Source organism: Nuphar pumila, chromosome 4 (genome assembly GCF_984573655.1).
Source record: "Nuphar pumila chromosome 4, dmNupPumi1.hap1.1, whole genome shotgun sequence".
NCBI classification, from domain to species: domain Eukaryota; kingdom Viridiplantae; phylum Streptophyta; class Magnoliopsida; order Nymphaeales; family Nymphaeaceae; genus Nuphar; species Nuphar pumila.
In genome coordinates this window covers 128,485,787-128,498,843 of record NC_143252.1, presented here as the reverse complement: position 1 = coordinate 128,498,843, position 13,057 = coordinate 128,485,787, and the positions used below count along the sequence as shown (strand labels likewise).

The window sequence follows — 13,057 nt, the reverse complement described above, 5'->3', positions numbered from 1 at the left end:
AATGGGGCGAGGCAGGCCCGCTTTTCCCTATCCACTGCCATCTCTATCTCTCTCTCTCTCGGTCATACATACATAGTTTTTTTTCTTCCCTGCATTTTTAGCTATAACATAGGTTGTCACCAATAAGACAAGTTTTACTAAACGATAATAGCGATGGGCGGAATGGAGTCATATAAGTCGGCCACCCAATCCATAGAAACTCAGCGCGGCGCCCATCCTTCTTCCCCGTTTGTTTTTCTTCTTCACTTGCCGCGTTAATCATTATATTTTTCTCTTTTTTTTAGGTATGGCTTGAACTGTGAAGAGTCCTGCTGGTTAGGCCAACCGATCCTCTCTGATTAGGCAATTGAATTTGCGAACCATGGGACTCCAACCAGAAGCATATAAGACATTGTTCACCCTCTTCATGATCCCCACTTTGGGGATGCCAAAAAACTACGGAAGCTTTTCCTTTCTTTGGGGTTAAGAAACTCTGAAAGAATCTCAAAATCATTCAAAGAGAATGACCCCCTGTTAATGGAATGGAACCCCGAAAGAAAAAAAAAAAAAACTGTTCTCACGAGGGTTTACGAATTACAAGGGTACTTGCAAGAGTGGGGCCCACCGCACTGCAAGACCAGAGCACCACGTTAACTAATTGTTGGTCATAAGGTTTCATAGGCAAAAAAAAAAAAAAAAAAACAGAAAAAGTAAGAAAATTAATATAAGACGCAGCGAGATAATAATAATAATAATAATGACAACAACGTCGGCAGTTTACAATGATATTTTACCAGGGAAAATTAATAATTAACGAAGGGTCGGGAAGATTCAAGAAGATAGCAACACAATAATAAAGGAGAAAAAGAAAATTTGCATGAAATAGTAAGGTTAGGGATGGCCATCACCACCCTTGTAGAGTTTAACAAGAATCGGCTCCGAGACCAATCAAACACTAGCAAGGCACACAAGCAAGACTTGAGATAAAGTTCCAAGTTACAATCACAGGCTTTAATTTAAAAAAAAAATACCCAAAAGCCTGTTATGAAAAAATACAATGCTTCTAGAGATCTGCCTTTAGGACGTAAATTTATGTACAGTTCCTAGAGGAAAGCACAACAAAGATGGAGCAACTTCACTGATTGCTCACATCCCTTTGTTACTGAAGCAGCAAGGTTACATCCCTAGCAGAGTGAGGGCCGGCCCTGTTTTATTGCCCAAAGCATCATCCTTGCTAGTGATTATATTGATCGAAGAAGAAGCATCGGAGAGATTCGATCCTGTGACAATGCCCAGATCATGTCCTACCCCGGAAACAGAGCTAGGACAATCGAACTTGAGAGCCCTATTCTTTGCCAAATTCAGTAACTCCGACTCCTCTAGCCCTTTTGGAGGCCCTAGACTGCACCGATCTGTGCCATGCTTGGCCAATGCATCCTTGAATTTCTTAATCTGTACAAACACAATTCTGAAAATGTTGGAAGGCACTCTCGTATAAAAACTAGAATATGAACAACCAAAAAATTCCTAATCAAAATTAAAAAGGAAAAAAAAGGAAGAAAAAAAAAAAACAAAAAGGTGTTTAGATGTTAACTGAAAGAATGAGTGAAGGAAATTAGGGGAAGTGGAGGTCGGTGGTCTGTTTAATTAGCGCATTGAATTGAGAGGAAAAGAAAATCAGGCATGTATGTAGGACTAGAACATGATTGTTAATGCATCCACATCCATCAAGCAGTCCAGAAGAAACAAACATATGAATGGCATCAACAGAGAAAAATCACCAATAACAAATCGAAAACTAAGTTGGACTAAAACAAGAAGCAAAGTTAACAGATCCAAGGATAGCAATAAACAGCTAATAGAGAAAGGAAAAGTAAAATTTGAAAAGAGAAACATGATGTGAAAGGGAAGGTAACTTACAGTGGCGTTGGTACAGCTAAAACTACAGAGGCGGCCTTGTGCTCCCCTGTAGAAGCGAAAAAATGGAAGGACGTGCACGTTCAAGCCATAAGACATGGCCTTGTGCTCCTCAAAGTTCACTTGAAGGAAGACGACATCAGGGTGCATCCCTGCGATCTGACAAATCTGCACCCCACAAAACAAAAAGCCAAAAACAAATTCACCTCCTCATCTCACTCTTCTCTTAAACTGTAGAAAAATACACAACTCAGAGAGAGAGAGAGAGAGAGAGACCTTAGGATGTAGGGCCCTGCATCCACCGCAACCAGGGGAATAAAAATCTACAATCACAAGCTTATCTTCGGCACTCAAGAGCGAATCGACGAGGTGTTGAGCAGAGGTTATCTGTTTCATGTTGGGCTCAAGGGTCTTCTCCCACCACCTCAACATCCTCCCCGCCCTCGCCGGCGCTTCGTTTTCCTGCAAAAGACAAAAAAGAAAAAATCGAACGAAACCCATGAGAGAGAGATCCAAACCACCCCCTTACCCGATGAAGAAACAAAGGGAAAGAGGAAACGAACCACAAAGGAAGGGTGTTGGGAGACCATCGCCTCGACCCTCAACGGTTGGAAGCTCGAAGACTTCATCATTGACGGTGTAAGAAAGAAGCCGCCCGGAGAAATCCCTTCGGCAACAGGAGTTATCTTCCACGATGAAGACCCCTCCAGAGCGGAGGATGCAGTAAGAAAGGAACCTCTTGTTCTGATGGCTTTTGCCATAGTCCACCAACTCCCTTTTTCTTGCGCAACGAAAAAACCCCCAAACTTCTATGCTCCTCCTCCTCGAGCACCACCACACCTCCACCCCAAAATAAGAAAATAATAAAAAAAAAATGGAGAAAAATTAACAAATAGATGGGTGTCGTCTCGTGAAGGAGGACGAGATCTCTCGGTTTGAAAATATGGGAAGACTGGGATTTGCCCTGTTGGGAACTTGGGAAGAGGCCGGGGAGCGTGAAACTGCAAAACTTGACGCTGAAAACAGCACGAGAGAGGGGGATGAAGATGAACCCAACAAATTTCTCTTTATAGTTTTTTTTTTCTCTGCAGAGAGAAAGAGAGAGAGAGAAGGGTGGGGTTTATCCAAATATTTTCATTTATGACAGCCCATATCCAAACCAAAACAGGTCTTCTGCGTCGATTCTCGACGCTTTTTTTTTTTCAATCTACAATGTCAAGAACAAAAAGTATCAGACTTACGAAATGTCCTTTTTATCCTTTCAATTTTCCATATTTCCTCGATGCGGAGGACCGCACGCGACTTTCTGACTCTTCCTTCGACCCATCATGTTATGACCTTTCCCTCTGTCTGTTTCGCACGGTCCCAAAGAAGGTTTTGTGAGTTGGTGGTGGCTTTCTTAGGTTTGGCTTTACGTATTTTGGGAGTCAAATTAGGGATGACAGTGGACCGGGGGACAACGGGGCTCCGCCCCGCCTTGCCCAGTTTGGACCGAGGATGAAAGGCATGAAACGGGGATGGAGGCGGGGATGAAGGTTAAAATCTATTCCCGTGTGGAGATGAAGGCGGGGATGGACTTATGCTTTCTCGCATCTCGCCCCCATCCCTGTCTCAATCCCCGCCTTTCTCTGCCTCGCCTCGTTCTCAATTTTTAAGGAATAACTATAGACTGAGGGAAAACGGGACCTCACCTTGTTTGGACCGAGGACATGAAACGGGGATGGAGGTTAGGATGGAGGCGAGGATGAAGGTTCAGATTTTGAAACGGGGCCGAGAGTTGAGACCATGTCCCCCACCCTCGCCCCGGTCTACTGCCATCCCTAAGTCAAATGATGCTAGAGCGGATCCACTAAGTCAAGTCATTGCATAAATCATAAAGGAAAACTCACAGGTAAATAATGGCTAAACCAAGTGGTTGGGCTGTTGTTGGTCTTGCCACCTGCAGAAGGCGGGAGGTTGTTTCCGTCCGCTCCCTTTTCTATCTTGGCATTCCCAACTCCCTATTTTTTCTCTTTACCTTTTGCTTTTTTAACCAAGTTTTTTCTTTTCCTTCGTGGCGGGTTGTTGTTCTACTTCTCCTGTAAGTAATAAGTATTTTGCCCTTACAACACAAAAGTGTGTCCGGTTTGGTCAGCTTCACTTTTTCGTTCATGTCCGTTCTGGGAGTGGTAATGCTTTTTTATTTATGACTTTTACACTCCTCCTTTGGGGACCTTGACATGAGTTGAGAAGAGAACGTAAGGCATCCGCTGCAGCTTTCGGCAAAGCAAACAAATGCCCCGTTAATTTGTTTCAGAGAGAGAGAGAGAGAAGATTTTTGAAAATTTTATTTTTCTCAAAAAAAATTATGAGAAAATATGAATATATTTAAATTTCAAAAATATATAAAAACGTGAAAATATATAAATTTGCATTAATAAAGTGATAATATCACAATGTTATCATGCTAAAAACGTGATATTTTCAAAATATTATGATTTTCTTGAGATTATGTTACTTTGAAAATCTCGCGATCCATCAGCTTCTTGGCAATCGTTATCAAATCAAACAAGATCAAATGACCTGTGAAACATACCCGTTATTTTCCACTCAATCAACAATATTAAATATCGAAATTTAAAACCTTCAAAAATTATTGTATGCTAAATATCATTTATGCGTTACTTTATATATGGCATCTAATCCACAACTATCATTTAGTGAGCACCATCTGCACAAGGGTGCGCCTGCCACGTTACAAAAGAAACCATGCCCAGCAAAAGAAACCATACCCAACCAAAAGAAAAAAGCTGAATCGATTAAACCACGTGCGAGAGGATTGACGGAGCCCATATAAAACAAGGTGAAGTTTATACACATGAGTGAGTTTGGAGGGATCACGAAAACCTGGGAGTTGGTCCATGAAAATGGATTCATCAAGAGAGCCATGAAGAAAAATATTTTTTATATCAAGCTGACCAAACAGGCCAAGAGAAATTAAGTTACGGCAACGGAGAAAACGATGTGAATGGTGGTGGGTTTGATAACAAAGAAGAAAGTCTCAAGAAGAACGATGCCAGAAAGTTGGGTTAAATACTTGGCGACTAAGCGGGCTTTGAGACGATCTAAGGAATCACCTAAAGTTTGGTCTTAAACAAATTTGAAAGCCAATCAATGAATAGTAAAAATGATAATATATATATATATATATATATATATATATATATATATATATATATATAGAGAGAGAGAGAGAGAGAGAGAGAGTCACACAATATATGTGGTTCAACAATAGCCCCTACATCCACTGGCAAGCAAAGTATTATTCCCTAAGTGTTTTTGAAGTGTTTACACTTTGTTATATACATAGCATTTGTAGCTTGATGAGCTTGCCTATGAGATAAGATAGATTTTTTATCTTTTCTAACTTCCTCCACATTATCAAAAAAATCTCTTTCTTGAAAATTATTTCTTGAGCTATCGATATTTGTGAGAGATCAAATGTGGTTATCAACATTTTGAGAGACTGATCGGTCTCTAGTTGTTCACGACAAATGTGGGGATTGTTATCTCCACTGTGATCATGCCAAACATGTAGAATGGGTCCAGACCCGATAATACGTCCTTTCAAACTTGGCGGTGGTGCGGTCCACAAGCCGGGTTTGGGTCAGAGAGAATGGAAGGCGGCCTTGGTCAATGGCTTGGTGAATATATCAGCAACCTGGAGATGAGACAGAATAAAGGCAACAACGAGCTGGTGCTGGGCGACTTTCTCACAAAGTGGTAATCGATCTCGATATGCTTAGAGCGATTGTGAAACACAGGGTTCACAGTCATATGCAAGGCAAAGAGATTATCGAAAAAATTGTAGGAGTTTGTGAAATATAGAGGTCAAGATCACGAAGTATAAACATGATCCAAGTGAGCTCAACAGTGGTAGAGGATAAAAAGTGATATTCGGCTTTAGTGGTCGAGCAAGTGATCATTGATTGCTTCTTTGCACTCTAGGAGATGCAATTACCGTCAATATAGGAGCAATATCTAGACGTAGAGTGACGAGTGATTGGACAGCCGACCCAGGCAACATCCGAAAACCCATAGAGAATGAGAGGATTATGAGCAAAAAGGCGGATGACAAAATGGATGGTGCCTTTGATGTATCGAAGAATATGCTTGATGAGCTAAAAATGAAACTCAGTAGAAGTATGCATATACTAACAAACATAATTAACACTATAAGAGATGTCCGATCGAGTAAAAGTGAGCTACTAGAGGCTCCCAACTAAACTTTGATAATATCGAACATCGACATAGGGGGTGAAGAAGCAAGCGGTGATGGCCAACCGACCATAGAAGTGAAAATAGGGTGACAATCCTTCATTTGAGCCTTGTCAAGAATCTCATAAGCATAGCGAGTTTGATCAAGAAAAAGTCTCACACTAAACCATTGGACCTAAACTCCCAAAAAGTAGTGAAGATCACTAAGGTCGGTCATGGCAAATTCTATGCTTGACTGCTTAATAAGTCATAAAGGCAGGATTGCTTTCAATGATAATGATGTCATTGATATATAATAATAAGAAAATACATCCACGGGCAGGGTGACATATAAAAAGAGAGGAATCAGTCACACTACAATAGAAACCCATACCCAGCAAAAAGGAGCTGAAGTGATCAAACCACATGCGAGAGGATTGGTGAAGCCCATATAAAGCACGGTGAAATTTACACACATGGGTGGGTTTGGAGGTATCACGAAAACAGGTTCATCAAGAGAGTCGTGAAGGAAGGCATTTTAATATCAAGCTGACGAATAGGCCAAGAGGAAGTTAAGGAAACAGAGAGGATGATGCGAATGGTGGTGGGTTTGATAACAGGGGAGAAAGTCTCAAGAAAATCAATGCTGAGAAGTTGGGTAAAACCCTTGGTGACCAAGGGAGCTTTGAGACGATCTAAGGAACCATCAACATGAAGTTTGGTCTTAAAAACCATTTGCAACCGACAATATTCATATCCGAAGTCTAAGGAACAAGTTCTCAAGTTTTTGTATGGGAAAGAGTAGTCATTTCTTCCTGCATGGCCTGATGCCAACTAGGGTGGGAGAGGGCTACTTTGACGATTTTGGGTTCAAGAGGAATGTCAAGAGTGGTTAAAAAATATTTGGGATTGAGCTTGATAACACCGGCTTTGACACGAATCAGAAAGCGAAAATAGTTTGGGTTATGAAAAGTCGGATAATTCCGGTGGGTTACAGAAATGAGAAATATATTTGAAATAGAGTATAACCATAAGAAGTAACAATAATCCCATGCATTATAAATAAATCAAAGTTTAATGATAAGAAATCAATTATCTATCATATTTTTTGATATGCAATATCAATATGACTAACATGCTAGAATTATGAAATGACATATTCATAAGCTTGATAACAACATCAATAACATGATCATAATAAGGAGATGACATAACTTTAATAATAGCAATAACCATAACATAAATCACAACTAACTATGTTAGTTGAGTTAGCAAGGTTAGTATTAAGTTTCTCCACCATTATTTTCTCACAACCGAAGTAGTGATTAAGCTTATGAAGCATACCTGGGTCAGCAGTGACATGAGAACTGGTACCCGTGTGAGGGAACCAAGCATGATCTTAATTATTTGTGGTTGTTATAGCCACCAATGCTTACAGAATATCGCCGACTTGGTACATTTGATTAAACCCGTTATAATATTTCAATGCAATGTGATTCAGTTTTGAACAAATTTATCAGACTACATGTTTGTCCTTGCTGATTTCCTTGCTTGTTTTGGCGGTTTTGATTATTCTGTAATTGTTCATTTGGCGCGAAGATTGATTTCCTATTTGAGAAAAACCACGATCTTAGGACAAAACCATGACCTTAGATGAAAAACGGTTTTGAAAACCTCCTCTCTTATTGTTTTGATTTTTATCTTGGTGTTGGCTTACGAAAGCCACATTTTGATCACAATGACAATCCTGATAAGGCGTCTGGAGAGTTTTAAAAGTCTCATGAGACTTGAGCAAAGTACTTAACTTTCTATATCTAGGAACTGACTACTTCATCATGGATATGACGAATGCTTCGTATTCATTTTCAAGACCGTTTAACAACGAGAATACTTTGTTCTTGTCATCGACAGGTTTGCCGATGATGGTAAGCTCATCATAGGTATTTTTAAAAGAGGCAATGTATTCAGATAGAGAAAGGCTACCTTTCTGAAATGTCTAAAGTTTTTGTAGTAAATAGCATTCACGCTCTTGAGAATCAAGAGCAAAAGCCTCTTAAAGGGTCAACCATACTTGTGCATGCATGTTGAGCCCAATAATGATTTTGAGAACATCCTTGGATAAGGTGCCGATTATCCACCCATGCAGTAGCCAATCTGATTTCCTTCATATGACGAAATCTGAATTTTTGGCATAAACTCCATTATCATCAACTAAAAAATGCTCTAGAACGTGGGATTTATGGCCAATGAATCTCTGGAAGTCTTGACTTTCTATCAACCCCAATACTTGCATCCTTCAAAGTAAATAGTTAGTGTGTGTTACTTTTAATGACACAAAATTAACAATATTCAAAGTTGGGGGATACGGGAACTTGATTGAAGAAGAAGAGGCAACCATAAAATGAACTCACGGTTCTAGTTTTGATACCATAAACAAATTTGAAAGTCAATAAGTGAACAATGAAAACAATAAGATAATAGAGAGAGAGAAAGTTACACAATATATGTTATTCTTTCTTTTAAGTGTTTGCAACGTGTTTACAAGTTGTTATATACATAGCATTTATAGCTTGATGAGCTTGCTTATTATCTTTTCTAACTTATTCCACATAAAAATCTCTTTCTCCAAAATTATCTCTTGAGCTATCGAGATTTGTGTGAGTCCAAATGTGTAGTTATGGATATCTTTGAGAGACCGATGGAGAGCTAGTTGTTCAAGACAAATGTGGGTATTGTTATCTCGTGATAATGCTAAACTTGTAGAACATGTCCGGATCCTATAATAAATCCAAGCATGATCAAAGAATTCCATTGAGATTTTTTTTTTAATTTCATCTTTTTTCTTGCAATATACCGAAAAAAAAAAACCATTCTCGTATGTCACAACCATTGACAACCCTGGGGGATTACCACCTGAGAGGGTGCGATGGAATGCGAGATATCGGACGCCGGGAACGGGGAGGTTGGACCAGAGGAGAGCCCCCTACCACTAGACAGGGGGAAAGTGGAGCCCCAAAGGACTGCGGAAGGAAGGTGTCGGAGCAACCAATGCAGCGAGCTCATGGGCACAAGTGGTTTCTTTTGGTCATCATCACTCCGTATCACCCCTGGTGGTGAACGCAACTAACCAGGGGAACGCGAGGCTGAAAATCGTCATTCCCGCAGTTAGATATTCGTAGATGTTGAAGCCCATGGAGCTAACGGTCGTGGCTGGTTTTCCGGAAGGTTTGCCGGAGAAAAGCATGGACTACCGATTCATGATAGAGTCTCTCAAGCGACAATGGGCAGGGATGCCAGGGATCACTTTTTTCAACGTTCAAAGATGGGTTGTTCATCGTCTCTGTGAGTTCACAAGACTGAAGCACGTAACGCGAAGGGGGGCGTGGAAAGTAGCGGGTCGAACGCTTGTCACCAGCCTCTGGAGGCCTGGTATGCCGGTGAAATTGGAGGTAAAATCGGAGCTACCAATCTGGATTCAGCTACCTGAATTATCGACAGAGTTATAGACGAGGGATACGTTTGAGGGCGTTGCGGAAGCGCTGTTGGGAGGGGGCGGGATTGATTGAGACGGACTACTTCACCCGATCGAACGAGCGCGTCCACTACGCTCGCTTGAAAATAGCAGTCACTCTGGGTTTCACGACATCGGCAACGGTGGCGATCGAGGTTGAAGGTGGCCTGACGCTCGTGCAAGAGATTGTTTACGAAAGTAGCATTCGCTACTGCGGGTCATGTGGGGCCATTACCCACTCAACTCAACGGAAAAGTGTCGTAGACGACCGAAAAACGCAGAGAGAGTCCCAGCCGCGAATGAGGGAGGATGGCAGCAGGTCAAAGTCACCCGCCGAGCACAACGGCTGCAGCAGACGGGGAGGAAAGAGGAGCGATCAAATTGCTTGAGGAGGAACCTGTAGTGGCCGGAGAACTCGCTCCAGGAGCAGAGAAAGGCGGCGACGCCGGCGCGACGAATCATGAAGCGTACTGCATCCGAGGAGGGAGAAGGGTCGACGGCTTTCACGAACCACCCCAGAGGGACCAGCGCCCTTTCAAGAAGGCTGTTAACGCCATGGTCGTCCTTGACAAACCGTCGAAAATGGAGACTGAACGTGTCCTGAGCGATGGGGACACGGTGAACCAACCCCAAAAACCTGGCGAGCAGGTTGTATGTTCCCCCTGCTAACAAGGGGCCGCATGTTCGGGGGGTCCGAATGAGTGCCACGTTGGCACTCACTCGGGAGTTATGTACAGAGGAATATCTTGGGATCCGCAATATTCTTTCGTACACACCCAAACTGATGAATGAGTGCCAACGTGGCACTCATTCGGACCCGAACACGCGGCCCCGTGTTCAGGGGGAACATACACCACCCTCTCAACAACCTGTGATTTCGTGTGAGGAACGGCGGCATGAACACCGCATGCATGCCAACCAACGAGAGTCGCTGAGGAAGGTGGAACGACCCACGTTCAAATCTCGATGCAACCTAACAGGGCAGGTGGCAGCGCATGGAAATAAGGGGTTAGTATGTAACATAAATGCATGGAGGGGAGTAAGGTCTGGTATAACCCTTGGTCAATCTCATACCGAGGGTGTAGTTTGTAGCACAACGTGAAAGGAAAAGATCGATGTCCCCTCAGATCTCCAGAGCAACAACACGGTGGTAGATGGTAATTTAGAGGAAGGGGAAAAGTCTGTAGTACCCCAAGGATTCTAATTTAAAACACTATTACACGGACCCGTAGCTGTTGAGGTTCAGGGAGCTGATCCTGTTCAGACCCAGTCCATTAAAGACATGTTTGATGCGTGATTCGGACAAAAATCTCGCTGGAAACGGCGATTTTCAACAAACGTTGGACTCGGTGGATGGAGTTCCGCGGTTCCGCCGCTAGGGATGGCAGTGGACCGGGGCGAAGGTGGGGGACAAGGTCCCAACTCCCAGCCCGTTTCAAAATCTGAACCTTTATCCTCGCCTCCATCCCTGGGGATGGATTTTAACCTCCATCTCTGTTTCATGTCCTCTATCCTCTGTCCAAACAGGGTGAGGTGGGGTGGGGTCCCGTTTTCCCTCAGTCTATAGTTATTCCTTAAAAATTTGAGAACGGGGCAAGGTAGAGAAAGACAGGGATTGAGACAGGATGAGGGCGAGATGCAAGAAAGCATAAGTCCATCCCCGCCTTCATCTTCGCACGGGGATAGATTTTAACCTTCATGCCCACCTCCATCCCCGTTTCATGCCTTTCATCCTCAGTTCAAACGGAGCAAGGTGGGGCAGAACCCCGTTGTCCCCCGGTCCACTGCCATCCTTATCTGCCGTGTCCATTATACTGTGTAATTTTCGATCCACCTCCCCCCTGTTACAAAATGAACAGTAACGGTGGGAACTGAAAAAAAAATCATCGACGGGCACGCCGCACCCCGTCGATGCGTCTCTCTCTCGGCAGTCTGCTTCCCCATTCTCTCTTCGGTGAGCAGACCCATCAGCGCCACTGTCCCTGTTTTCTCTCTGAGCAGCCGACGACCCTGTCGAACCCTCAATTACCTAGCTTCACGGGAGGTCGGTGTTCGTCTGTGCCTTCCACTTCTCTCCCGTGTGCTTGCTTTCACAGAGGCACCCCACCGAGCTCCCAAAACGAGTTCATGATCCGAGGGGAACATTCATCGAGATTGGGTAGGTCTACATTGATCGCAAGGGTAGATCTTGGACTGGTTTGAGATGATTTAGGTTCTTGGACTCTCTAGAGAGAAGATGAGTTGCTCGTTTTTTGGATTGAACGATCTCTATGACGTCGTTAATGGAGGTGGGGACATTTGGATCAATGAGAACAGGTTCAGAATCGTCAGGCAGCTTAGAGAAGGTGGCTTTGCTTATGTATATCTGGTGAAAGACGTCAATGCCGAGGGATCTCGGGGAAAATTCAAAGACCGATCTCATGTTTCTGGTTAGTTTGATACGATTCATGATTTTTTGAGGTATCCATGATTTGAATCTTAGGAAATATATTTTTTCTGAGCATAAATTTGGGTTTTTCTTGATACCCATAAATGTTTTTTGTGTGTTTTCTTTGTTTTTTCTTGTGAATTTTGGATGTGGGTTTTTTGGAGAACTGATAGGAGGAATTGGGTTCTGCTATATGTTTCTCTTGTGGTTTAATTTGGTTTCTTTTGTTTTCAATTTTTTGAAATGGTAGAGATGCAGTGAAAGTTCTGATCTTGGTGCACATTTTTATTGCTTGGAATGTTTTGCATTGTATTCTCCTTTTAGCATACTTTCCACTTGTAAGATGGTAACAATGAAAGTTTGTGTTAAAATGTTTCGTGGTTCATTTCTTGGAAACTAAAGAGTTTCCTGTTGCAAGTGGCGATGGTGTATTATAGTCAAGTTATTTTTACATTTTTCTGTCACTTGTTGGAGTACATAATATGTTGAGACTTAGAGCTCCTTACAGGGAGCCAGGTCACTGGTGTTGTTTTGATTGATGCTCCAACCCACTTGGCTAGATTTCTGCATTACCATCTTTATATTTTAGCAGAACCCTCCACTTGTATTGTATGAAAAACAATGGTGAGCCAAAAATCATACCCATGCTTCATAAATTAAAATGAATATAATGAAACAGAAGTATATAGGTGCTTCGTATGTATTGAACTTTGCTTAACATAAACCTATGCAGGGGCTTATTCCTTTTTCATTTGCTCATATTGATGTGCAAGACTTATTCCTAAGACTTGACAATAATAAGTTGGCTTCCATCATAGACCAGTTAGTTTGTGAGGCTGCATAGATCAAATTACAACCATCAAGTTTATATGTTCTATAAATTATTGCTAACATCACTGTCAGTATTGTCTACATAAAATAATTGAATTTTTTTGGGAACCTTCTGAAGGCATCTCAACTTGGAATGTCAATATTACAAGGTTAGG

General features: G+C 42.2%; 1 protein-coding gene across 1 annotated transcript; it reads right to left on the bottom strand.

Annotated features, from left to right (window-relative positions):
* Nucleotides 1-833: 833 nt before the first annotated feature.
* LOC149841008 (thioredoxin-like 1-1, chloroplastic) lies at nucleotides 834-3,083 on the bottom strand. Its single transcript, XM_090004626.1, has 4 exons — nucleotides 2,460-3,083; nucleotides 2,173-2,358; nucleotides 1,900-2,064; nucleotides 834-1,431 (listed from the first exon to the last, which is right to left on the bottom strand). The coding sequence occupies exons 1-4, from the start codon at nucleotides 2,655-2,657 to the stop codon at nucleotides 1,156-1,158; spliced, it is 825 nt and encodes a 274-aa protein (XP_089860752.1). The 5' UTR covers nucleotides 2,658-3,083; the 3' UTR covers nucleotides 834-1,155.
* Nucleotides 3,084-13,057: the final 9,974 nt, after the last annotated feature.

Bases quoted from the DNA above. Each gene is read 5' to 3' on its own strand.
- LOC149841008 (XM_090004626.1), bottom strand. From the start codon at position 2,657: ATGGCAAAAGCCATCAGAACAAGAGGTTCCTTTCTTACTGCATCCTCC. The intron at 2,359-2,459 runs GTTCGTTTCCTC...TGTCTTTTGCAG, and splicing joins CCCAACACCCTTCCTTTGTG to GAAAACGAAGCGCCGGCGAG. The intron at 1,432-1,899 runs GTAAGTTACCTT...GTGTTTGTACAG, and splicing joins TTAGCTGTACCAACGCCACT to ATTAAGAAATTCAAGGATGC.